The sequence below is a fragment of the Ochotona curzoniae genome, unplaced genomic scaffold (assembly GCF_017591425.1).
Source record: "Ochotona curzoniae isolate NIBS_2020 unplaced genomic scaffold, NIBS_Ocur_1.0 scaffold_4701, whole genome shotgun sequence".
NCBI lineage: Eukaryota > Metazoa > Chordata > Mammalia > Lagomorpha > Ochotonidae > Ochotona > Ochotona curzoniae.
The window spans coordinates 31,713,496-31,737,446 of record NW_024467122.1 but is presented as its reverse complement, the minus strand read 5'-3'; the positions used below and the strand labels follow the sequence as shown (position 1 = coordinate 31,737,446).

The 23,951-nt window shown below is 46.2% G+C and overlaps 1 protein-coding gene across 6 annotated transcripts in view; it reads left to right on the top strand.

Annotated features, from left to right (window-relative positions):
* Positions 1 to 23,230, top strand: part of NPAS3 (neuronal PAS domain protein 3) — an 827,147-nt gene extending 803,917 nt beyond the window's left edge. For 4 of the 6 annotated variants that reach the window (XM_040970285.1, XM_040970282.1, XM_040970281.1 and 1 more), the window contains 4 exons: positions 2,582 to 2,688; positions 16,653 to 16,800; positions 20,099 to 20,223; positions 21,780 to 23,230. In XM_040970285.1, coding sequence (XP_040826219.1) covers positions 2,582 to 2,688; positions 16,653 to 16,800; positions 20,099 to 20,223; positions 21,780 to 23,230 — 1,831 coding nt within the window. The remainder of the gene's footprint in view (positions 1 to 2,581; positions 2,689 to 16,652; positions 16,801 to 20,098; positions 20,224 to 21,779) is intronic. The other 2 variants (XM_040970284.1, XM_040970283.1) reach the window with 1 other exon arrangement.
* Positions 23,231 to 23,951: the final 721 nt, after the last annotated feature.

Genomic DNA, 23,951 nt, shown 5'->3' with positions numbered 1-23,951 from the left:
TAAACACACCATCTCATTTAGATTCACCCTTGCCACACTCCCCAAAACACAGAGCCCTGCACTGTTCATCTGACTCCCAATGGTGGCTATTAGCCCAAACACCTCTTAACTTCCATTCCTGTGATGAATGGGTTAAATCATCTGACACACTCCATAGGCCCCAGTGCCTCCTGGGGCCACTCTAGCAAGGGAGATTATTTTCTGCAACCTGCTTTGAACTTTGTTTCTGCCCATTTACAAAACTGGTTTTCACCACCCACTATTAGCCTGTACAATCCAGTATGTCTCCTCAACTAACAATGATGCCAATTATGAAAAAGGTATGTATTCAAGGCAATTGCATATTTTATAGGAGGAGTAAGAATATCAGTTTCCAGACACTGGACTATGTCAGCATCATCCATTCATGAGTCTCTACCCCTTCCACACAGTTTCACAGCATAGGAGACTGAGGGCTAGAGTCCAGCAAGGCACCAGGATTCTGATCCTGCTCAGGATGACCTGCCTGCCATTTTGGCTTCTGGACATCTGTCAGGAGGTCACTGAACACAGAGTTGGCTGCATGCACCACAGTGACAGGTTCCCTCGTACATAAGAGGGGTTCAATCATTGGAAGGATTTAATTCACATAAAGGATAAAGACATGGCTTACACACACACACAGAACTGGCTTTTTCGTGGGGTTTCTTGTTTAATTAGGGAATTGTTAACTAGCAACTCCCGCTCTCTGCTGATTCTGCCGAGTATTCTTCTCTGTTTTCCTCAGGACAGCCTCAGGCAAAGCCAACATCTGATGCCTTTAGAGGAGCTGGCACATTCCAGAAACACCAAAGAGGGCCTTTAAAAAATATCCTTGCTTCCTCTCTTGCAGAAGGGAGGTGGGAACTGTGCTGGGAAAACGAAGAACAGTTTCAGGAAAACTACTAATCCGCTTTGTATCGGAAACCATGGACTGCTTAGAAAATCTGCCTTTTGATTTCCTCCTATTAATCATATCTTCATAAGAATTCTAGTGTGGTCCAAAATGCTGTTTAAATTTCTAGACATTGCGGAGTTCCCTCCTTGGGTAGTCTGCTTAATTACTTTCTGCGGAAATTTGTTTTTATTGCCCTTGCTTTGGGGGCTAGATGCCTAGAGTCAACTCTTGTATTTCTTTAATGTGTCATTTCTAAGGCTACATGTGTGAAGACAAGCTTTGTCCTAAACCATGAGGAAACATGGGTACAAGGGCAAGTGGGCATTTGGTCCAGTGGATACAAAGCCAGTTGCAATACCCATGTCACCTATCAGAGGGCATGAGTGCAGTATCTTCCTCTAGCTCGTGATCTTGGCTTCTCACCAGTACACACTCTGGGAGGCAACCGTGATGGCTCGAGTGATGAGTTCCTGCAACCCACCTGGGAAAGCTGGATGGCATTCTTGGTCCCTGACCTTGACCTCTGCTAGTCCCAGTCACTGCCAGCATTTGGGGAACAGACCAGCAGACGGGGGAAGCTACTCTTTTGTGTCCTGTCTCTGTCTCTCTCTTTCCCTCTCCCTGTTTCTCTCTCTCAGACATTTAAATTTTAATGCAAACACACACACATACGGCAATAACTAGGAGAATAAACAAACAATCCCTACACACACACACACACACACACACACACACACACCCCTAGATTCTATTGTGACCTGGCAAAAATGAATCTACGTGATGACACAAAGAGTCATCAGCATTGTGACATTGTGACATGTTTGTAGAAACCTGCTAACGCCCCCAGTGTGCTTTCTAGAAATAAGGGGTCCTGGTTCTCTGTCCTGCCTGTGGGGCTTTGACGTCTGGACAATGAGGACAGAGGCTTACACACACACACACACACACACACACACACACACACACACACACACACACACACAGAGTCAAGCACAAGCCTGCAAGAGCTGCTGTGAAATGGTTGAAAAGTTTCTGTGCAGAATCACCACAAAGTACCAGTTAAAAGAGCCAGGAGTGAAGGCTGAGCTCCCAAATGACTAAGACTAAAAAAGATAATACCCCCAGGCATCTGTATGTCTCAGCATTTAAATTATATCCCTTGAAATGCCAATTTGGACTTTGTGCCAAGAAGCAGTTGAAGCCTTTTTTCATGGAAATACGCCATAGAAGACCAATCTGTTGAAATGAAAGGTGTCTCTAATCATTTGGTATAAACATAACATGTTTTTATTTTATTATGTAACCTTGAATTATCTTGGCCTGTAATGAGGATCTCGCATTGTTACTGACGTTCCTAATTTCATGGAATTATGTTGTCTAAATGTGCATTCTAATTCCAGCAAAAAAAGAAAGAAAAAGGAAAAGAAAACCCTATCTAATTTTCAACTACAATTGCTTTATCTTGCCCGTTTCTTACTTTGGACAAAGTCAGTTACACACTCAGGAAATAATCTCACCCATGAAACGGTTTTCCCTCCGAGAGCTGTGTCCCCACGGGCACCGTGGTAGGGCGGCAATGTGTGAGCGGACCTGCTCCTAAGGTATTTGACAGTGTCTCCGAGTTCCCTCTTCCCTGAATTCCAGCCTGTGTTCTTGTCCTTGTAGGATTAGTGATTACATGGATCTGACCCCCGTGGACATTGTGGGGAAGAGGTGCTACCATTTCATCCATGCCGAGGACGTGGAGGGCATCAGGCACAGCCACCTGGACTGTAAGTACCCGCTGAGAGAGAGCATCTCTCGGATGCTCCGGGGCTCTCAGCGCTGACTTTTCCTTTCATTCTTCCCGTGTGCACCTGTGAGGGCTGTCGGTGTGCAGCAAGAAAAAGCGAGACATAAATCACTTCGGCGTGGGTTAGGATGAGATTGAACGTTGGACCTCGGGCTCAGAGAAATTGCTGGCTGGCTCCCTAGGCACTCAGCTCAGATTTCTGCGGTCCCTCGAGCTCTCTCGCACACCAAATGGTAGAAAACCTCTGTCTTAAGTGCTTCCTTGACCCTTTCATTTTCTAGAGAACAACTTCCCCTCTGAAACGTGTAGTCTCCGTTTCAAAATATACATGGGAGACGACAAGTTCAAAAGAGGCCAGGGCTTCATAAAAATGCCTACTTGACTAACCACAAAACGGGGGCAAGGGGAAAGCCCGGAGGCAGCGGTGGAGCACACTGCAGGACAGCACAGCTGTCAAACACTCTGGGTTGTTTTTTTTTCTCTCCCTGTATTGGTAGAAAGAGGAGGATTCAGAGGAGCAAGTCTCCCTACCACCCCGTCCCCTCCCTCAAATCTGAGGGAAGACAGACACAAATGACAGCTCTCTGAGCTCAGCCCCCAGCTGCTGACCCACACGTGGCTGACCATGGGAGGTGAACAAGGTGGTATGGCTTGGAGTTCCCACACCGGCATCATCACAGTCTTCCCTCATTGGACGCCCCTGGGTTATCCACACCTTATGCAGGCAGCATCCGTCAAGAGCACTGACCCAATGAGCTATTTTAGAGGAGCAAGTGGCTTCCTCTCACCAGAGTGTTTCTTAGCACCACTCCACAGACGCTTCCTGAAAGATGAGGGTGCTGCTCACTGTATCTCTAGAAGATTCCAAACCCAGTTCTGAACTGATTTTTAAACACACGTACGGTGCCACAGTTAAAACAATACAGCTTGAAGTAGAAACATCTACACAGTGAACTAGCCATGGGTCTTTGCATTTTCCTTCTTTGCGTTTCCTGTCATGATACAGAAGAGCTACTTCACATCTTTCCTGCCCTTGCAATTGCTGCCCTATTTCAAACCGAGATCTTTCAAAAGCCTGATGGAGACACTGTGCAAGCGGATGTCTCAAAGGGGGGAGCATCTCGGACTCTGTCTTTAGCCTTACGTTAGTGATACTGACACAGGACCAGGTTCAATGTCAAATTCTGTATATAGTGTCTCTCTGCCTGCAAGGCTGCTCTCCAGCGGACGCTGTTCCAACACTGAGCACGTGCCTTCATATGGCACACCAGGGATTTGGGGAACACACTTGTTGCTAAGATTGAATGAGTGTCGTGTATCGCTGAAGCAGATGGCTTTTCAATTAATTGGAAGAAAAAAATGGTGCTGTTCCCTGAAAAGAAACATCAGATTCTTTGTTGCTGGGAATTCAGAGAAAATAGGGGGAAATCATGATCTTTGAAGTACACCATGGCTATGTGTGTATGTAATATAAATATATATGTGTGTGATATATGTAATATAAATATTACATATTATGTAATAAATATATATACACACATAGATATGCGCATATGGATTAGGTTTGTATAACAATATAAGCCAGAAACCAAGACTTTAAAAATAAAAATATTGCTTTTAAGTCAGTGTCAGAGCTCATGTGTGTATGACAACCGAGTGGTTCTCTCTCCTGTTGGAATCTTAATTAAGGTCTGTATTTGGACACAAACAAGCAAAAAAAGATTTTTCCCCGTCAGTTATTACAGTATTCAGAAAGCATCACACTATCTCTCTGGATTTGATTTACAGCTTGAAGAAAATAATTCCTAAGGCACTGTGAGCTAGGGCAGTTCCATTTCTTCCCCGAAAACAAAGGCCTCTAACAAATATTCTTGATATCATTCTTTCCTTCTGCTGGTTATATCGTTTCCAGTAGCCTGAATAATTTCAGAGAGCTGAAAATAAACTACTCCACCATTCACAAGGATGCTAGTCTCCTAATTCTTCTGCTATCTTGCCAGCTAATAAACAGAGAAGGTATGCTTTCAAAATCTGTGATTTTTGTTTTTATTACCTGCTGCTGACATACCAGCTCTTGCTTTATGACTCAACGCATTAACACTGATTGAGTTCACTGTTTTAATACGTACACACAAATTCTAAATTTGAGTTCTTTTAATAACCTTAAACACATGAAAAACAAATAGAACGAGCTGATAGTTCTGCACAGTAAAATACACTTCACGTATTTAGCTCTCCTGCTGTGGAATAACTCCACAATGTCAAGTAGCACACAATTAGTAAAACTGTAGGGGGAGGAAAAAGGAGTGGTTTGATCCTGAAGAATTTTGGTCCTAATCAGATTGAAATTTCAACATTCTTGTAGTGCTTAGTATCTTCAATCACACACACATATACAATCAAACTGATCCCAATGTCAGGTTTTGCATTCTGTGACTGAAATAAAATGTTCAAACATACAAATGCATCTCATTTTGTGCAATAAACACTAACATCATTATAAAGTAAGATGGAGTCTAAAATTGTGTGATGGAATGTCTAATGTTTACCTAATTCTCCAACCAAAGCCAGCCGAGGAACACAATGGCAGAGCGTGTAATAAGTCTTGGTTGTGTAAACACTGGAAGAAAAAGCGAAATGCTAGCACAGCATCTTGCTTGTCCAAAGCCCTAGGCTATTACTGAAGGATGCCTCAACTGTGCCGTCTTGGCAGGGGAAGGTCATGGTGACACAGAATCAGTTCAGGAGTAAGATAGAATTCTAAAACAAAGGGATGGCTAAAAAATAAGCCACATTAACTATTTAGCTTTTCTTCCTAGAGCTACTGATACTGTTCATGAAAGACAGGCTTAAGTCACTTGATAGATAGGAACTATCACAAATAGTATCTTTTGTTTCAGTTTATGGCTAATACTTTCTAAAAAATGCTCAATAAATTTTTAATAACTAAAAGCACAGCCAGTATCACTTCCTTTTTTCCCAATAAAAATATCTGTAAATGCATAAAAATAAACCTGCTGTCCAGTATAAGTAAGAGATCCTTAGCTGTACTAGGATTTGACAATTCTGATAATTCAAGATGCCCCTTAATTTATTCGTTTTGCAAAAAAAAAAAAAAAAGAATCACATGGTTGATGTCCACATGGTAGATTAGGGAAATACTAGGGTTCTGAAAAGAAGAATCCCAAGGAAGTTTGAGGGTTCTCATTTTACCACAGGTGCCAAATACCTCTGTGGTTACTTTTCCTAAGGCTGATTTCATTGATTGTTCAGATCAAACTGACCAAATAGACATTTCAAGGTTGGTATCACAAAAGGTTGGTATCATCTTACTACTTGTTTGGACACCTCTCCCTCTCCAGCACCCTCTGGTTTTCCATTGCATAGGAGCCGTTTCCCTCAGGGCACCAGCCAAGTCTTCCCAGAGTCCCACACTGCCGTCCTGCAGAATGTCAGTGTCACTCTGGAAGGACGAGAGGGCTTTCAGCTGCAGCCCTCTACAATTCCACCTGTACGTACGGGTCCCCAGCAAATGGGATGCTTAGCCCAACACAGACACACGCTGTGCACTGCTCCTTAGTCCCATTTGATCCAGCTTTGTGTCTACAGATGGAACTAAATTTGTCCTTGGATATTCCTAGAGTCTTTCCTGGGCCAAATCAACCACAAGCCACAAGTCTCTAAAAGCTTAAAGAGTGGCCTATGGGAAAACCTCCTTTCTCTTCATCAGCCAGGCGCAAGGCTCTAGATCTGTGGGATTTCAGAGAAAAGGAGCTTACATGTGGTAGTACACTTTTCCTTCCTAGCACCTTGCCCAGAGTGAGAATACTCTGGAAGATTTATTCCAAAAAAAAGTGAAGGACTTCCTGGGTGTCCGAGATCACATGTAATTAAAGTGTAGCCTACGCTAAATGTGGAGAGTGGGTGTTAAAAACAATACAGTAAGCCTATGTGTTTATTTCCTAATTACCAACTTCTATACTTCTTAACAAAATTAATATACAGAGCTACCTGGCGTAATGCATTCCATGCTGTTTTGCATCAATAACACCCCCTCCACTTGCCTCCTGAAGGCGCCTCATCGCCAAATGCAAGCAGACTGCTTAATGCAGGACTAATTAGTATATCCCCTTCCAGTCTGCAGGCCCTCCATTGTAATTCCTTCCTAGCTCATTTTTTTTCCACAACTGAGCATCAATCAAAGTAAGTGCCCTGCCTGCCTAGGCAACACAAGATGTCCTCCATGCATTTGTCATCTGCCACACAAACAAAGGGTGGATTTAATTGTTGATTTGGATTTGCTGCTTCTGAACACAGGAAAAGAAGGCTGCAGGTGAAGGAAGACAGGAAGGCTTGCAGGTGGAGGGGGAGGGGGCGGAGGCATGATCCCTCAGGGACTCCTCTGATCTTAGCCTTCTTCAGGGCTGGGTATTCAAAGATGTAGCTACAGCCTAGGCATGCCAGACTTTGTTTCCCCAAAGCAAATGAGTTTTGTACCAGTTCTTCCATATGCATATGGAAATGTCCATGGAAGGAAAGCCATGTCCTAGCCACCATGTCGGAAGAAAGCAGCCTGCACCATGTGCCTGCCCATTCAGAGAAGACTGCTGCAGGGAGACAAGACAAGTGAAGTGTTAATGCAGGACTTCGTCAGCATTACTGTTCTAGGTATTTCTGTTTTTGGTCCAGTGCCAATTTTGGCTGTTCAAACAGAATCCAGACAGAGGGCCTAACTACCACGTGAGTGTCCCTGCTCTGTGCTACCTGGTATAGGCTGAAGCAGCAATCTTGGCATCCCCTGGGAGCTCATAGAAATGCAAAATTTCAGGCCTACCTCAAATTACTGAATCCAAATCTGCCCTTAACAAGCTCCCCGGCCAACTCACTATTCACATTAAGGCTAGAGAAATACCAACCAGGCTGGTATTTAGAAGGCACTATTTTACACGGAGTAAGTTCCAACCAACTAGACTTCTGAAGGGGTTCATTTTCCACTTGAGTTGTATGGATTTCATTAATACGAGCAAAATGTGAGTAGTTCAGTGGCTTTAAGATGAGCTCAGTCCATGTTCAGAAGAAGTGAGTATGTGATTACTTGGCAAAGAAGTTGGTGTCTTATGAAGCTACCAAGTTTCAGATACTAACTGAAAAAAATCAAGTAATGATCCCCAACTTAGGACACAAAGAGGTGTCTGTACTTCCCACCCCTCTCCCTGAGTTAATATTTTCCTGTGTGTGCCTTGTTACACATGAATATGAGCAGCAGTGTATTCTCTAGTCAAGTTCATCTAACATTTTTGTCTACTTAACTATATACAAGGCCTCATGGTGTTGTGGATGAGCTTTCCACAATAACTAAGGTATAGCTTCAACCTTCAAAGAATTTACATAATTGGGAAGAGAAGAACATGAAAGGGGCAATTCTGAACAGGTGACATACAATTGGGATATTTATGTATATAAATATAGACAGATAATGAGGCTAAATATATAAACGAAAAACACAGACACATCGGACATGAGAGAAACCAAGGGTAGGACGGAGAAGCAGGCCCAGCACGTTATCTGTAGTTTCTGGAAGGGGTGGCAGAGCAGGCAGTTCGCATAGTGGCTAAGATTTCACTTACAGCATGCCCACATCCCACATCACACTGCCTACCTTCAAGTCCTGACCCCAGTCCTAGCTTCAGCTTCCTGCCAATGTGTAGCTAGGAAGTCCTTGGGCAACGGATCCCTACCATCCCCACTGCAGACCTAGAGTGAGTTTTCAGCTCCAACCTTTGATGTGTTACAGGCATTTGTTGTTACAGGCATTGGGGGAGTGAACTAGCAGGAGGGACTTCTCTCTTTTCTCTGCCTTTCCAGTTAATTTTTGAAAATCTTAGATTTTTAAAAGAAATGGTTACAAGAAGGTAAGAGGGTAGGGTTTGTGGCATTTCAGGCTTCACAGAGCATAGAAGAAACCTGAAATACACATTCTCTCCTCTTTCCCCAGAACAGAAACCAGAACTTGGATTGACTGATAACAAATAGCACCATAAATGTTACATGGATTCTTGGGCTTTTCATATATATGACAAAGAACAACAAGATGTCAAAATGAATGTTGCATTATTGTTTAAGTATAGATGTCAGAAAACTAAGGTATTTTGAAATTAAATGTCATACTTTGCTCATCCAGACGAGCACCATAAAATAATTCACATGTCTGCCATACTAGGGTCTTTCCCCCACAAATATGGGGTTAGCTCAAGATCCCATTATTCAAACTTCTTGATGAACTCCCACATCCCCTTTTAGGCTTCCTTGCATTATCAGTGGGACAACTTCCAAAAATATTGGAAGATTACCAGTAACAGAAAACCTGAGCAAAAAAATGACTTAAACCTCCTTTGCAGTTGTCTCAACGTTTTCTTTATGACCAAAAGACACCTATGGCATCGCCAATCATTAGTTTCTCACAGGGCAATGTCTGAAGTCAACAAAGGGTCAGTCAGCACTTTGTGTTCATTTCTGAGAGCAAATAAAACATTCCCCGAGGTCCCCCCAGTAAAGAAAAGGCCCTGTAGTCTCATCGTCCACCATGTCATCAAATACCCAAGCCAAAGCCACACACTAGCAGGGGGATGGAAGTACTACGTTAAACAATCCAGCTTCTTCCCTGTGGGGCTTGAGAGGAAGACATCAAACACAAAGCTCCCTATTAGACTTTCACTATCAGAAGGAAGGGGCAGAACAGCTGTACAATGGCCAGTCAGCAAAGACTGCCACATCTGGGTATCTGATGTGTGCACAACAGAGAACCTAGATTTGTTAACATCTGTGTGGTAGCCAAAGACATGGAATTTCGCTGATTTTCCAATGCTAATTTTTGTATCTCTATGCCTTATCACTTACAGGCTTGTTTTTAAAGATGCTTAATGAACTCAATAAAATTACTACATCTAGAAATGCAAGGTCCACCAGAGACATCAACTAAATCTGAGTGTAAGGTCCACTTTATCCCTCTGTCTTTGTTTAGCTCTCCCTACATCCCAATCAGCTTAAAGGATCCATTACTTCGTTGCTCTTAATTGTTGAAGTGAAGAATTCACCCAGAGTTGACTCTGTGGGCTCTCCTAGGCCTACATGCCACTTTCCTTCAAGTCATTACTGTTGTAAATTGATTAGAAAAAGTGATTGATGCATGCCTGTCTCCCTTTCAGAGAAACTAAGGGGTAAGCTCATATTTTCAGAGTGAAGGCGAACACTTTCGATCATGCCCACAGGAGGCACATACCCTTGAGTTTTGATGTCCAGGGTTTTATCCTGTTCCAAACCTAAATCAATCCTTGGTGAAAGGAATATAATTACCATGAATGCAGGGGGTGGGGGACAGATGCATGATCCTTTTTGCTTCTGATGATATCCGTTAGTGCCTAGCACAGACTAGGCACTCAAAAAAAATCTTACTGGATGATTAACTAAATCCACCGTTGCTCTCAATTACTGACCATAAATCTTCCCTAATTCCATGCTGGAGAGTTCACTGTCTCACCTTCATAGAGCAAATTGCCACAAAAAGAGAAGGCATAGAGGCTAAAAATGACTCCATGCTTAACTCTCCTAGGGTGAAAGGGGCAAGAATGAGTAGAACGGAAGTCCCTGGTGGGAATGAAGTTAGTTAAAACTTAAGGCAACCTGGAATCTCGGCTGCCGCTGGTGCCAGCCATCACCTTGTTTCTACCTGTCCTGGGACAGACACCATCAGTGTGTGAAAGCCTGGGCCATCATCATCTCAGCCCACTGTCCCAGAGAAAAGGGGAAATTTATTTTTGAAACTCAGCCAATTGGCAGATTCTAAATCAATGAAAAGTTCTCTGCATGATTCAATATTAACAGTTGATAGAATCTATCAATTGGCAAGTGGTATAGGAAAAAAACACCTCTTCTGAGGTTGTAAATCACACAGATAGCAGTTCAGGCAGGGCCTGTCATTAGCGTATTAGTGGGGGGAAAAATCCATAAATGATGCATAGTCATTCATAGAGCATCCACAGGTCTTCTGTCCTTCAGCACGTTACTCATATTAGGGATCATATGCCAATCGACTTTAGTAAATATTGCTCAGCTCATAGATGTACAAAAAAGAAAAGCTCTCTAAAAACCAATCTGTTGGATGCTTACTATTTAAGACATCTAGCTCACTAATTGCAAAATCTATTAGGAATGTCTGCACAGCATCAAAGCGTTGGCTGATCCTACAAGCAGCTCTAAATGAAAAACTGTCTGTCGCAAGTAAATAAAGCACTTAATACAGTTTCTGGCTATAATGTTGTTTCTCCTGTGGGTTTTGAAAATGACCTTCCTGTAAGCATCAAGGACTATCACTTTTTAGATACAGACACTTGTTCTTGTTTTAAGTTTATGTCAGGTCCGTTCCCCTATAGCCCACAGTTTTCAAAAGCAGAGGAAAAAGTAATCCAGAATTTAAAGAAAAAAAGAAAGAAAGAAAGAAAGAAAGAAAGTCCTGTTTCCAGAATGAAGTTCCCTGTCAGCCTGCCTTGGGCCTTAGGTGGAAAAGCAGAGATTAAAGAGCCGGTATTCTTTTTCATGTTTCATCTGCCAGTTTTGTGAATGTAGAAAGAGAACTAGTGGCTACAGCCAAGCACCCAACTGTGGTATTAAGTAGCAAGTGTGATTCAAGCACGCCCCTCCCCCCGCCTCCGCTTACTTATACACACACGCACAGACACTCCACTTTAGAGAATTCAAAAAATAAGCCCTGCGTCTCCAGCTGAAAGCACCTGCTCTCCATTCTTCAGGGCCTAAAGGCAGGTAGCTCGAGGAGGGGGTGAAGGGTACTGCAGATGTGTGCCTCTATCGCCATGACGATAATGAAGCTCTTTGTTCAGCTGTGTGAATGTCAAGTGTGACATCTCCCAATGACCTCACCATTTCCTATGTACTCTATACTTACCTGAATGCACCAAGTCTCGCAGCTTTTAAATGCGTATGTAAACCGCCAAACTGTCTTTTTGTGAAATGCTTCGGCCAACAAGCCGCTTTTGATACATGTTTTCCATCTCTTCTTGAAACTGCTTGCAGGCTGCTTCGTGAAACACAACCCCCTCACTGTGCAGAATCACGGGCATTGCTTTGGCGGGACAGTCACCACAAGAAGGGAGCACCTTCTCTTCGCCCTTCCACATTTCTGAAGGCAAACTCAGATGGATGTGTTTGCATTTACTGGCGGAATTGTGCTCTTCCTCCAGACACTGGCTTCCTTTGTGTGCTATCAGGCATCACCCTGGGTCTGTGGACCCTCCATTGGCTCCTGCACATGGGGCTAGGGATGAGGACTTTGGCAGATCTAAGGGCAGAAGCTACTGTGCCCTGCAAGCAGGCTGCTACTTATATACCCACTTCTAAGCTCTGACCATGAGAACAGGTATCTTAAAAAAAAGTTAGTAGCACTCAGCATCCCAACTTCGGTGGGGAGGCAGAGAATGTGTGCATTTAATGTAAAAAGTCATGTGCTCTAAAATGTACACACTGTGCTATTTGCTTTTGCTGGGACTGTATTTACCAGCTCACTTCCTGGCTAGTGGCCACAGCGCTCTCTGAAGCCATTTGCTCATGGTTCTCCCAACAGTCAGATGTTCTATAGCAGACCAGCTCAACCAGTAAGATTGCAGTCTGTCTCCGAGTCCTCCCATAAATGAGAGCCACCCTGGGCTGCACGCTTGTCTTGGTGCAGGTGGAAAGTCTGATGAGGACTTCTCTTTTTCTCCTATACCAGTAGCAGCAGCCAAATGCACTTGACCTTGAAGACTCCCTAGATGCCAGGGTGCAGACCATTCAAGCATAGATCTGGAACCAGTCAAGAGTCTGTGTGAACCTGTGAGATCGTATCCTCCCTTAGCTTCAATGTTTACCTTGGAAAATCTAAAATGAGTCCATGTGTAAGTTTTAAATAGGAACCGAGTCCCTGGACAGCCCCTCCAAGGGCGTGATTCTGGAGACGAGAGGACATGCCTGGGTGCATTCAGCGGAGTCACACGAGATCTCCAAACTCAAAATGTTCGATAGCAAAGTGAATTTCGAACACACTCAAAAAATGATGCCAAGTTATGCGCTAGAAGTCCACAGACTTCTAGACAGGATATTAAAAATGGGATCCAGATACATATTTCCATTGTTTTCTCCCCTTATAGTTTGCACGCATAGTTAAGAATTTACGCCTGGGTTTACTGGTTGGAAGAATGTCTCTTTTAAAGTAGCAACGAGCTGTTTTTAAGAACTTCTGTACCAAGTAGTTTGCATGGTGTTTATTTTCAGCTTTCCCCACAAAGGGGATTCTTACGGGCTAGTCTAACTCAAAGGTTCTCTCATTTCTCCTACCACCTCAACCTAAAGTGACGGGGTTAGAGGAAAGGGTTTTGCCTCTCATTTCTAAGTTATCTAGGACATCCTAAAAAATCCCTTCCAAACCGACACCAACGTGGCTTGCTTCATGAGCCGGTGAGGACCACAAGCTGTCAGAGCTGGCCTCTGGCACAACTGGGATGATCCCACTGAGGTGCTAGTGTGACTTCTGTTTTCAAGTAAGAAAAAGCTACATCCTAGACCTGGAGTGATAGCTCAACTGGCTAATCCTCCCTCTCCAGGCCCCGGCATGGTCATGTCCCGGCTGCTCTGCATCCCATCCAGCTCCCTGTTTATAGCCTATCAGGGCAGTGGAGGGTCACTCAAGGCCTTGGGACCCCACACCCACAAAGGAGACTTGGAGAAAGCTCCTGGCTCCTGGCTTCTGATTGAACCAGCTCCAGCCATTGCAGCCATCTGGGGAGTGGGCCAGTGAAGAGAGGATCTGTCTGTCTGCCTTTCCAATAGAAGTGGGCAAATCTTTGAAAAGAAAAAAAAAAGCTGCCTTCCAAAATTTGTGTTTTGGAGCCCCAAATAAAAATGATTCCTTGTCCATCTTTAAAGAAGCAAAATTCCATCATGGCCTCTTTTATGGCCCCTCCTGAGAAGGGAATCTAACCAGGCCAGTATTTGCTCTGTTGCTTTCACAGGATGGGAGCTAACTCTACACTTTCTCAGTCATCACATAGAGTTCCACCAAAGCAGGTCATCCACTTAGAAAGTACCTAATGCCAGGAAAAGAGTCATGACTGAAGACCGTGTGAGGTTTTCCCAGTAAGAATCACTGATCAGAATGGCCCTGAGCCGAACCACAATTCCGCTGCCATTCATCACCTTAAGCTTTTCACAGTGACTTGCTTTGTGGCTGTTGCCATGCTTTGTCCAGCCGCATAGCTCCCAGACTTTCCAAGGACCCTTTGAAGGAGTCCCCTCTTCCTCAGACCCTGCCTTCTCTCATCTGCCCAGTCTTTGCCACATGGCTCCTGGCTTGAGTGATACAGAAAGCAGTATGAATATATTCTTGGGCTCTAATAAAGTAATGGATATCTTCTCAGGAAACACAGGTGAATTTAAGCAGACCAGAATCCTCCTGTCTTAAAACCTAAGCCATGCCTTGTGCATCCTTTAGCAGAGGAGTCTCTCGGCCCCTTCGCAGCACAGAGCAGAGGCCACCAGACACAGCAAGGTCGCCAAGTGCCTGCTTCAGAACTGGGAGTTACTTACATTATTATCAAGAAGGGAGTGGGCAGATCTTCATATTCATTCTGTAAATTTTCTTACAATTTCTGAATCCACTAGCCCCCTTGATATGCCTCCTGTTCTGGGAATTTGTGGGGATTTGTTTGTTTGTCTGGGGTTGTTCTGTTTTGGTTTTTGTCTGCTTTGGTCAAATGCAGATCTCAGCTCCCAGGCTGACTGGGCTGATCCGATTTGATCTTCACAGTGCTGATTTTTCCCCCCTTCCTGTCATCCCTACAAGGGGTTGCTCAGCCTCTTTGCCTTTGTGGACAATAGCAGCAGCATTTGGAATCATCCCTTATTCCAGCTAGCAAGCACACTGGCACACACCACTCATCACTGGTGGGGGTGGACTCCAAGTTTACTTGGTGAAAACTGCGGACGGGATTACATAACCCATGACCCACGCCTCTGCTAATAGTTAACCAGGTTGAGAGTTAACTAAAAGCACATCTTGTCCCATGCAACAGTGGTTTGACAGAAGAGCTGTATGACAGACTTAGTATTTTACTGCTTTCAACTTCACCATGTAGTTTTGTAACCCAGGAAGCCATGCATAAAGAATGGCAGAGCGCACAACTGCCTGTAAAAACGGATTCTTATGCAACCTGTGGAACCTTGCACTGACAGAAGTAAACAAACCGGGCCCCTTAATTACCCTGAACTGGTCAGTTACCTCAGTCCAGACTAGCCACACTTTGAAATACTCATCCGAGTAAGGCTCCCCCGCAACCCCCGACCCCACCGCCAAGGAATAATTGCAACATAAGTACTGAATTCTACAACCATCCTTTTAGCATATTGTGAGACAAAAGGAAGACTTGGAGACAAGCCTGAAAGTTTGTATTTTTATGAAGAGAATATATGGAAGGTTGATATTTGATCGCTGACAATCAGGAAGAGGAGTTTAGGACATGATGGGAAAGCTTCAACAGCCTTCAACATAGCTCTAGTCCAAAGCAACTTCCCTCTACCCATCACCTCCCCCCCCCAAAAAAATCAAAATGTACTTCATGAAACTATTGTATATGAAGCACTTATTAGCCGTAATTAAATGGACAATATGAATTTACTACGTCTTTAGGACTCTGGCTTGTTCTGGTTTAGAGCAAGATGATTAATGCAAATACATATTACTTGAGATAACCATTTAGCAGCTAATTTAGCCAAATTTATTACAGCAGTTAAAGGTTTTTCATTTTAGCAGACGGAGACAAGGACATGCCAAAAGTGGGTAAGGTAGACGAGTGCACACTGCCCTCTAGTGGCCGGCCAGTTGGCAAGCTATGGGGAGGGGGCACCGAGCTGCTGCCATCCCGATCCAAGCAGTAACAGCAGCTTTTGGCACATTTCCGGCATCTTTATAAACCATTCCCATCCATAGTGCTCTCTTTCGGGGCATGATTTACTGCACCTTCCCCTTTTTACTAGCTCAGGACTATCCAGATACAAATCAAATCACTTTCAACTTGGCGACGTTTTGGTTAAAGTATCAGTTTTAACATCTGCATTTTAAAGCTGTCTCAGTGAGCATTTCATGGCACCGACTTCCATTACAGATTGTTTTTACCTGTTCCTTCCTTTGGGGCCATATTTCAGAGTCTGCGTGGAGCTGTCATTCTCTGTGGGTCTCACCAAGTCAATTCTGTGCCACCCTTAGGCTAATGTTCTTCCCTTGACTCAATGGGGGAGTTGGTTTTGTTCCAGTGTGCCGCAAAATTCTCACCGGAATTCCCCCCCACCCTCTCGGATGACCAACGTAAATTCATCCCAGGACTATGAAGTCTGTTAGACGAGATCAAAAGCAACAGCTGTGTAGAGATGCTGGTGGGTAATGCTCACGCCGAGGAGAGATGATCAAAGACAGGACTGAGGAATGCCCTGAACCATTCAAATACCCAGATTCCCTAAGAGGCCTACCTTGGAGCTAGAAATAAATCCTATACAAATTTGCCTTTCTTACAAGCTGACGTCAAACCCATTGACAATATCCACACCACATTAGGTGTTCTGTGAGCCAAAAAGATTTGTAGCCTTTTGAGCTTTCTCACACCATGGCTGCCCCAAATGGAATGAAGTCTTGCTACAGATGCCAGCGACTCCCACTCCTAAGCTGCCGCTCCACTGAATTGTTGATTTCGTATTTACCCTCCTCATGTTTCTACACAAGCAGAAGGGGTGGCCCCCTGACTTGGTGCTGGCTCTCCTGTGTCTCGGACTGAGCTCTTGCAAGATGAAAACTGTATGATTCTAGTTTTAACACGATGCCTTCTGTTTTGTTCTGCCTTTTTTCCCCAGTGCTAAACAAGGGTCAGTGTGTGACGAAGTACTATCGTTGGATGCAGAAGAATGGAGGATATATCTGGATACAGTCTAGTGCCACCATAGCTATTAATGCCAAGAATGCAAATGAAAAGAATATCATCTGGGTGAATTATCTGCTTAGGTATATTTCTAATTTTCTTTTTATTATGTCTGCCTCAGTTGCAAAACACGCTGCCCTCCAGTTCATGGGCTGCCATGTGAGTGCTACCTTTTGACAGTACCTAGTGTGAAATTTCATGGCTATCCTGCTCATCCTGCCACAAGATTCAAAGAAATGGGAGATCAAGCTATGTTGTGAGGGACTTACAGGGAAGATTTGCAAGATTTCCAATCATCCTTAGACTGTCCGTGTTTGGGTAGCTTTGGCTTCCCCATAAATGCACAAATCAGGTAAAGAATACAGAGCTTTGTCTGGAAAGGAACATTTTTCTTTAAAAAAATAAACACTTCCTTATCCCCACCACATGTACACAGACCCACTCCGGTCCCTGCGATAAGAGGGACTGGGGAAAAAGTAGCAGGGTTTGTTACCTTCTCTTTGACCCCTTTGACACTCTCAGTGTATCACCTGGGGTTTCATTCCCTCTGCAGTAAAAGTATTAGTCAATGGTGTGAGTCGCTTTGCCAGAAACCAAGACAATCTTAGCAGCAGAGAAGGCAATGTTCTCTTGTCCACTGGTTCTGTGATCACAGGCAAGTTTGACAGCTCTTAAAATACAGTCTCAAATTTACACCCCTGCAAGTCTCTGATCAATGGCTTCTTCAATTCTGAAATGTGATATCATTTCATGCTCTTTTCCATCAACTTTCTTTACATACAAACCAGTAGAAATGTAACCAAGACCAACAGTCTGCATGGCCCGTGTTGGACGGGCAGCTTCCTGCGAAATTCTCTACCAGTCCTGTCGCAAAGTTATCCCGATGCCTGACCTGGCTTCCTTTCCACCACAAATTTGCTTCTCTGAGCCTAAAGCCGCCAAGCGGGGCCCATACAGTAGGAAACCTTAGGAATGGAAGGCAGTGTGCTTTGGCTGATAATCTGGACAGGGAGTCTCTGGATCCTATTTTTCTTCAAGACAGCCCAATGGGGCTGAGATGCTAACAAGCATGGCTCATCAGCATCGGCCCTTCCGTCTTTCCCATACTTTGGTAACGGCTCAAAGGCATGAATGTGCTTGCTACCAACAGCATATCAATCAGACACTAATGATTATCGCTGTAGAGAGGGCCTTAATGTGTACCACTTAGAAGAGTCTTCATTTATCTCCTTCCCTTTTCCTTTGCTGACCTCGTCTGCTCTACATTAATCCCCACTAAAGGTACAAGTATGTGTATTTAATGTAACGTTCTCCAAGGCCTGACTGCCACCGAACTATCCCTTGAATACAGTATCTTCAAAAATGACAGCAGTATCAAGAAGTCCTTTTACTTAGAGTTTTCCGGTGCAGGTTATAAAAGGCAACATGCCAAACAGAAAATAGAATGAGCTATTTTGCCGTTGACAATCTTCCACTAGGCAAATGTGGTATTATTCCAGGTTGAGTCATCACTATGAAGAATTCAATACAAGAAACAGGAGTACTAGAGGTTAGAAAGTATTCTCCCATACTGATGTAGTATGGCATACTAAAACCATCTATGTGGTTGTCCCTCTTGTTTTGGGAGATTTCTTACTGTCTCACCATCCTCATAACTTCCTACTCCATCTCCACTGGAGGAAGGAAGCAGCTGCAAGGACAAATCAAGCTGTATGACTTTCAATCAACCATGGATCACTGAGCCTAGGACCAAATAGTACAAGTTCATGTGTGCTGATGATTCTGTTCTATCACATTCCCCATGGACAGGAAAAAAGCGGTCTGAGCATCCAGGCCCAAGAACTTTAACCTCAAGTATGGTAGGCTTGTTTCAGTTGATCTAAGGACACACCCTAAGGTCGATGATAAAAGGCTTTAAGTTGGAGGACCAGTGATCCAAGAACCCTTGACACATGGACCAAGGAGACTCATGCAGGCAGCTCCAGCATGCTGGCCTGTGTCATTGCTGCAGACTGGCCCGCTAGTCCACAAAGGAGGTAGCCTTGGCAACACTGCAACTGCTGGAGTTCAGTCCACTCCCCCCATCTTCCTGTCTTTTGTTCTTTCGCGAGCAAGACCTCTTCCTTCCCAGAATCCCTCACTTGTAGGCCCCATCCGGACACTCCCTTCCTTGCTCTGAAATGACTGCTCTTCCAGTCTTCTTCCCTGTCCCTCCCAAGGCTTACCAGAATTATAGACTCCAAGTATTCAGAGACTGCAGAGTGCTAAGTCCATCTTCTCCCCATTAGTCTTATCTGATTATCTGCAGAAAGCCTTGCTGCTGAAGCTAATTCTCACTAAGGCATAAATGCTTGATCATTCATCTTAGTGAATTAACCCTCCAAGGGACGTTTACAGTTCTAAGTGGTTACTGAAACAGTGACTCTTCAACGCAGGGGTTTTACTAGAGGTTAGCTAATGAGTCAGTGATCATCTGCTCTAAGGCTCTGTGTGACTGGCCATCATGGGAGGGGACAGGAGGCATGTCCCACTCCAGCCCTTGCTTCTAGTAGCGTGCACAGCAGGCAGGCCTGGGAATGGCATTTCCGGAAGACAAACCCAACACAGACTGACCCAACGAAAGGCTTTGTTTCTAAATTTAAAATAGAACAAAAATGAAGCACATGTGCGCAAATGGGGTTACAACCACTCTGTTGGGGACTCTTTCACACTGAGGCTCTCCCCCACTGCAATCAGGTTTCCAGCTAACAAGCCACAGGTGTACACCACGTGAACTGCTGAAAATGTGATTGTAATGGGTGTGTTGACAGTTCAGTAGCCATAATCCATGCATCCCTGAGGTGCACCTGTGCATCTGTCAGATCGTTAGGCCCTGAGGGCTCTGGCCTCACTCCCCATGGTTCTGGAACCATCTGAACAGCTGAGAAGCTATATCCAGCAGCCAAAACAAGGGTACTGAGGCAATGGACTCATTAGGAGCCCAAGAGAAAGTAGGGCAGAGCAGGAGGGATAGCAATGAATTGTTGAGGGTGCTTGTCACCCTTCACCCCACGCGTCATCCTGGGAAGAATGCCAAGTGGCAGAGTTCTCTGGCCCCCAGGGGCACCTGATTATTTAAAAGCTTTTCAGTGGCTTTCATGTCACATTTGGGTATCCAATCATTGCACCTGTTCTCTGGCAACAAACAAAAAAGGGGCAGGGGGAGCCAAGCTGATGTGGAAGTCCTGTGCAGAACTATGGAATGTTTTCACATTTAGTCTCCTAACCTTTCTAAACTCCCCAAGTCTGGAGCCAGGGAGTCCAGGCAAGGAAAAGATGGTGCTCAGCCAAGTGCAAAATGGGCACCTGCTCTGACGCATGCTCCCCGCCCCTCTGCTACAGCAATCCTGAGTACAAGGACACCCCGATGGATATAGCACAGCTCCCCCACCTGCCGGAGAAGACCTCAGAATCCTCAGAGACCTCGGACTCCGAATCTGACTCTAAAGACACCTCAGGTACTGCAGGTATCACCTCTCCATGCTCCACAGTCATGGCTCTGACCTTCCCAAGGTCGAGGGGTGGGCGGCAGCCAGCAGGTCAGGGTCAAGTGTACTCACCGTAGGTCAAGGTCAAGTTTTATAGAGAGACATTTTAGATGGCTTTCCTACTGAGTCTGCTCCCTACACAATGCATGTATTTATACACCCTTACAGACAGGTGTATAATAATAACAATGTAATTGCTCTCTACATATGTGCATGCTTGTGATGGCTTAATGTGGCATGGCCTGTGTAGACACACACACACACACACTCTATCACACACATATATACTGAGAGACTGATTTAGCCATCACTTAATGCCAGCCCTCCCTTAGAAATACAGAGGGAACCCGACTAACTTCACAGCGAACTGTGGCCTCCTCACGGGAAAGCAGGTGCTGGGTGTAGACAGCCTGTGACTTGGAGGCTCCCATGGAGGGGGCCTTGGAGAGGCTTCACATCCTCACTGAATTGGGATCGAACTTGTGCAGTGGACTACTCAGTGACAGGAAATTCCCCTTTCCGTGTGTGGGACTCGTTTTCTCAAAGTCCGCAGCACAAACTCCCGCTTTCCCATCTCTAGTTCTTTTGGGAAGTAGACTTCCTAAGTTAGTTCTTTGGGACACAGGAAAGTTGTATTCAAATTTACTTTTCCTTCAGTCTCTGACTTCCTTCTGCAATACACAAAGAGAGGAGTATACATCTTTTAGAACTGTGCAGATTAAAAAAGAAAAATCCAAACCTTTGCAGCCCAACCTCTTCTGCTACAGGGGGGAAGCAAAGGCAGAGTGGTTCCAGGAGCATCCTAGCGATGCTGCAGCAGTCTCCTGAGGTTGCATTGCAGTCCAACGCCCATACATGTGGCAGGTAGCCAGGCTTCCCGCCAACCACCCCCAGCATGCAGCCACTGCTCTCTGCATCGCTCAGAGAGGCGGGAGGAAAAGAGCATTCCTACAGGGCTGATGGTTTTCCATCCCCCGTGCCGTATTCATTCGCAAGCCATTTGCTATGGTAGAAGTTCTAGAACAGTCTCTGCACCTTAGTTTAAGAGGATATAGCAATGAATTGTTGAGGGTGCTTATCATCCCTGACACCTGGGGCTGGTATGCTAGAAGGAAATAAAGACAGGCAGTGAATCGAGGGGGTGAGTCCTTAGTGCTGTGGAGAACAGCCCTTTGATAGAATACAATACGGCGTTGTAAATACATTCACCAGAGAAGGGGCAGGAGTTTGAAGGAGCCACCATCCCTGTGCTATGTGACTAAGCCCTTGAGCATCCTGCCCCCAAATTGCCCATGGCCAAAAATCACCTGCGCAGGGCCTGGGAATCTGCATTAGTAACAGGTGGCCCTGAGTATGCGTCACAAATGTACAAGGAAGCCAGGAACCCGCCAGCGAGAATGCCAGCCCAAGGTGGTCGAGACGCACAACCGACCCGGGGACCAAGACCCTATCCACCTCTTGCTCTGCTAACTGCCTCTCTCCCTCCTTCTCTCCCCCATCGCTCCCACCACACGTGGGTCACGGACCCCACACAGAGGACAATGAGAACTCCAAGTCGGATGAGAAAGGCAACCAGTCAGAGAACAGCGAAGACCCGGAGCCCGACCGGAAGAAGTCCGGCAACGCATGCGACAACGACATGAACTGCAACGATGACGGCCACAGCTCCAGTAACCCCGACAGCCGAGACAGCGATGACAGCTTCGAACACTCGGACTTTGAGAACCCCAAGGCGGCCGAGGACGGCTTCGGCGCTCTGGGCCCCATGCACATCAAGGTGGAGCGCTACGTGGAGAGCGAGTCGGACCTGCGGCTGCAGAACTGCGAGTCGCTCACGTCCGACAGCGCCAAGGACTCGGACAGCGCCGGCGAGGCGGGTGCGCAGGCATCCAGCAAGCTCCAGAAGCGCAAGAAGAGGCGGAAACGGCAGAAGGGCGGCAGCACCAGCCGCAGACGCCTGTCCAGCGCCTCGAGCCCCGGCGGCCTGGATGCCGCCGCCGCCGGCCTGGTGGAGCCGCCACGGCTGCTGTCCTCCCCGCACAGTGCCTCGGTGCTCAAGATCAAGACAGAGATCTCGGAACCCATCAACTTCGACAACGACAGCAGCATCTGGAACTACCCGCCCAACCGGGAGATCTCCAGGAACGAGTCCCCCTACAGCATGACCAAGCCCCCCAACTCCGAGCACTTCCCGTCCCCGCAGGGTGGCGGTGGCGGCGGGGGTGGCAGCGGAGCTGGCGGTGGGGCTGGCGGTGGCAGCGGGGGACTGCACGTGGCCATCCCGGACTCAGTCCTCACCCCTCCGGGCACCGACGGCGCAGCCGCCCGCAAGACTCAATTTGGCGCCTCTGCCACCACCGGCGGCGCTGCCACTGCGGCCTTGGCCCCGGTCACTTCCGACCCGCTATCGCCCCCGCTGTCGGCGTCCCCGCGGGACAAGCACCCAGGCGGGGGTGGCAGTGGTGGCGGCAGCAATGGGGGTGGCAGCGGTAGTGGTGGTGGTGGTGGTGGCGGCCCCGGCGCATCCAACTCCTTGCTGTACACTGGGGACCTGGAGGCGCTGCAGAGGTTGCAGGCGGGCAACGTAGTGCTGCCGCTGGTGCACCGGGTGACCGGGACCCTGGCCGCCACCAGCACAGCTGCGCAGAGGGTCTACACCACAGGCACCATCCGCTACGCTCCCGCCGAGGTGACCCTGGCCATGCAGGGCAACCTGCTGCCTAACGCGCACGCTGTTAACTTCGTGGACGTTAACAGCCCCGGCTTCGGCCTTGACCCCAAGACGCCCATGGAGATGCTCTACCATCACGTGCACCGGCTCAACATGTCAGGACCGTTCGGCAGCGCGGGAGGCGCAGCCGGCCTCACGCAGATGCCCGGCGGCAACGTGTTCACCACCGCCGAGGGACTCTTCTCCACGCTGCCCTTCCCCGTGTACAGCAACGGCATCCACGCGGCACAGACTCTGGAGCGCAAGGAGGACTGAGGCAGCCCACCCCCCGGGCGCGGCGCGGCATGGGCACGGTCCCGCTCGGAGGCATGGTCTCAGCGTCTTCCTTTCCACCTTTGATTCTAGCACTTTGGATTCGAGCAGGTCCGCGTCCTCTCTGACACCACGGGCCCCAGTCCATCCCCGTTTTCTTTGGACTCGAGACTCTTCCGTTCCCCGTACAGATGTTGTTTTATTTTTGGGCGCCTTCGGAGGGTCGGATGACCGGTTTGCCTGCCGTTTCGTCTAATTCTGAGCTGTGTGTTGGGTTTCTATTGTCGTTTCCTTTGCATCTTTATGAGGATGTCTGTACTGTGTTTATGCCTCTGCCACAGAATACTCACGCTTGTGCTCCAGAGATTTCTCGAGCGACAACCATTGGGCTTTCTTCTTACCCGTCTTGATGTGATCAAGATGGAGAGAGACAAGCATAAACAAATGTGCCCTCTTTGACGAAGTCAAATGCAGTGGGGGTGGGGTTTGATGGTTTGTTTCGGTTCCTAATTCCTTTCAAGATAGGGGGATAGTATTTTAGAATTTTATGCAGAATTTAATTCTCTTTTTATGGTTGAGATTTTAAAGATTTTCTTACTTGCACAGAAAAAATAATTTGGGTTCTGAAACTTAATTTCTGGCCTGTGACTAGAATGTTTAAAAAAAAAAGTTGGACTAAACGTTAATTACTGAAACATTAACTTCATTTCTAAAACCATGGTGC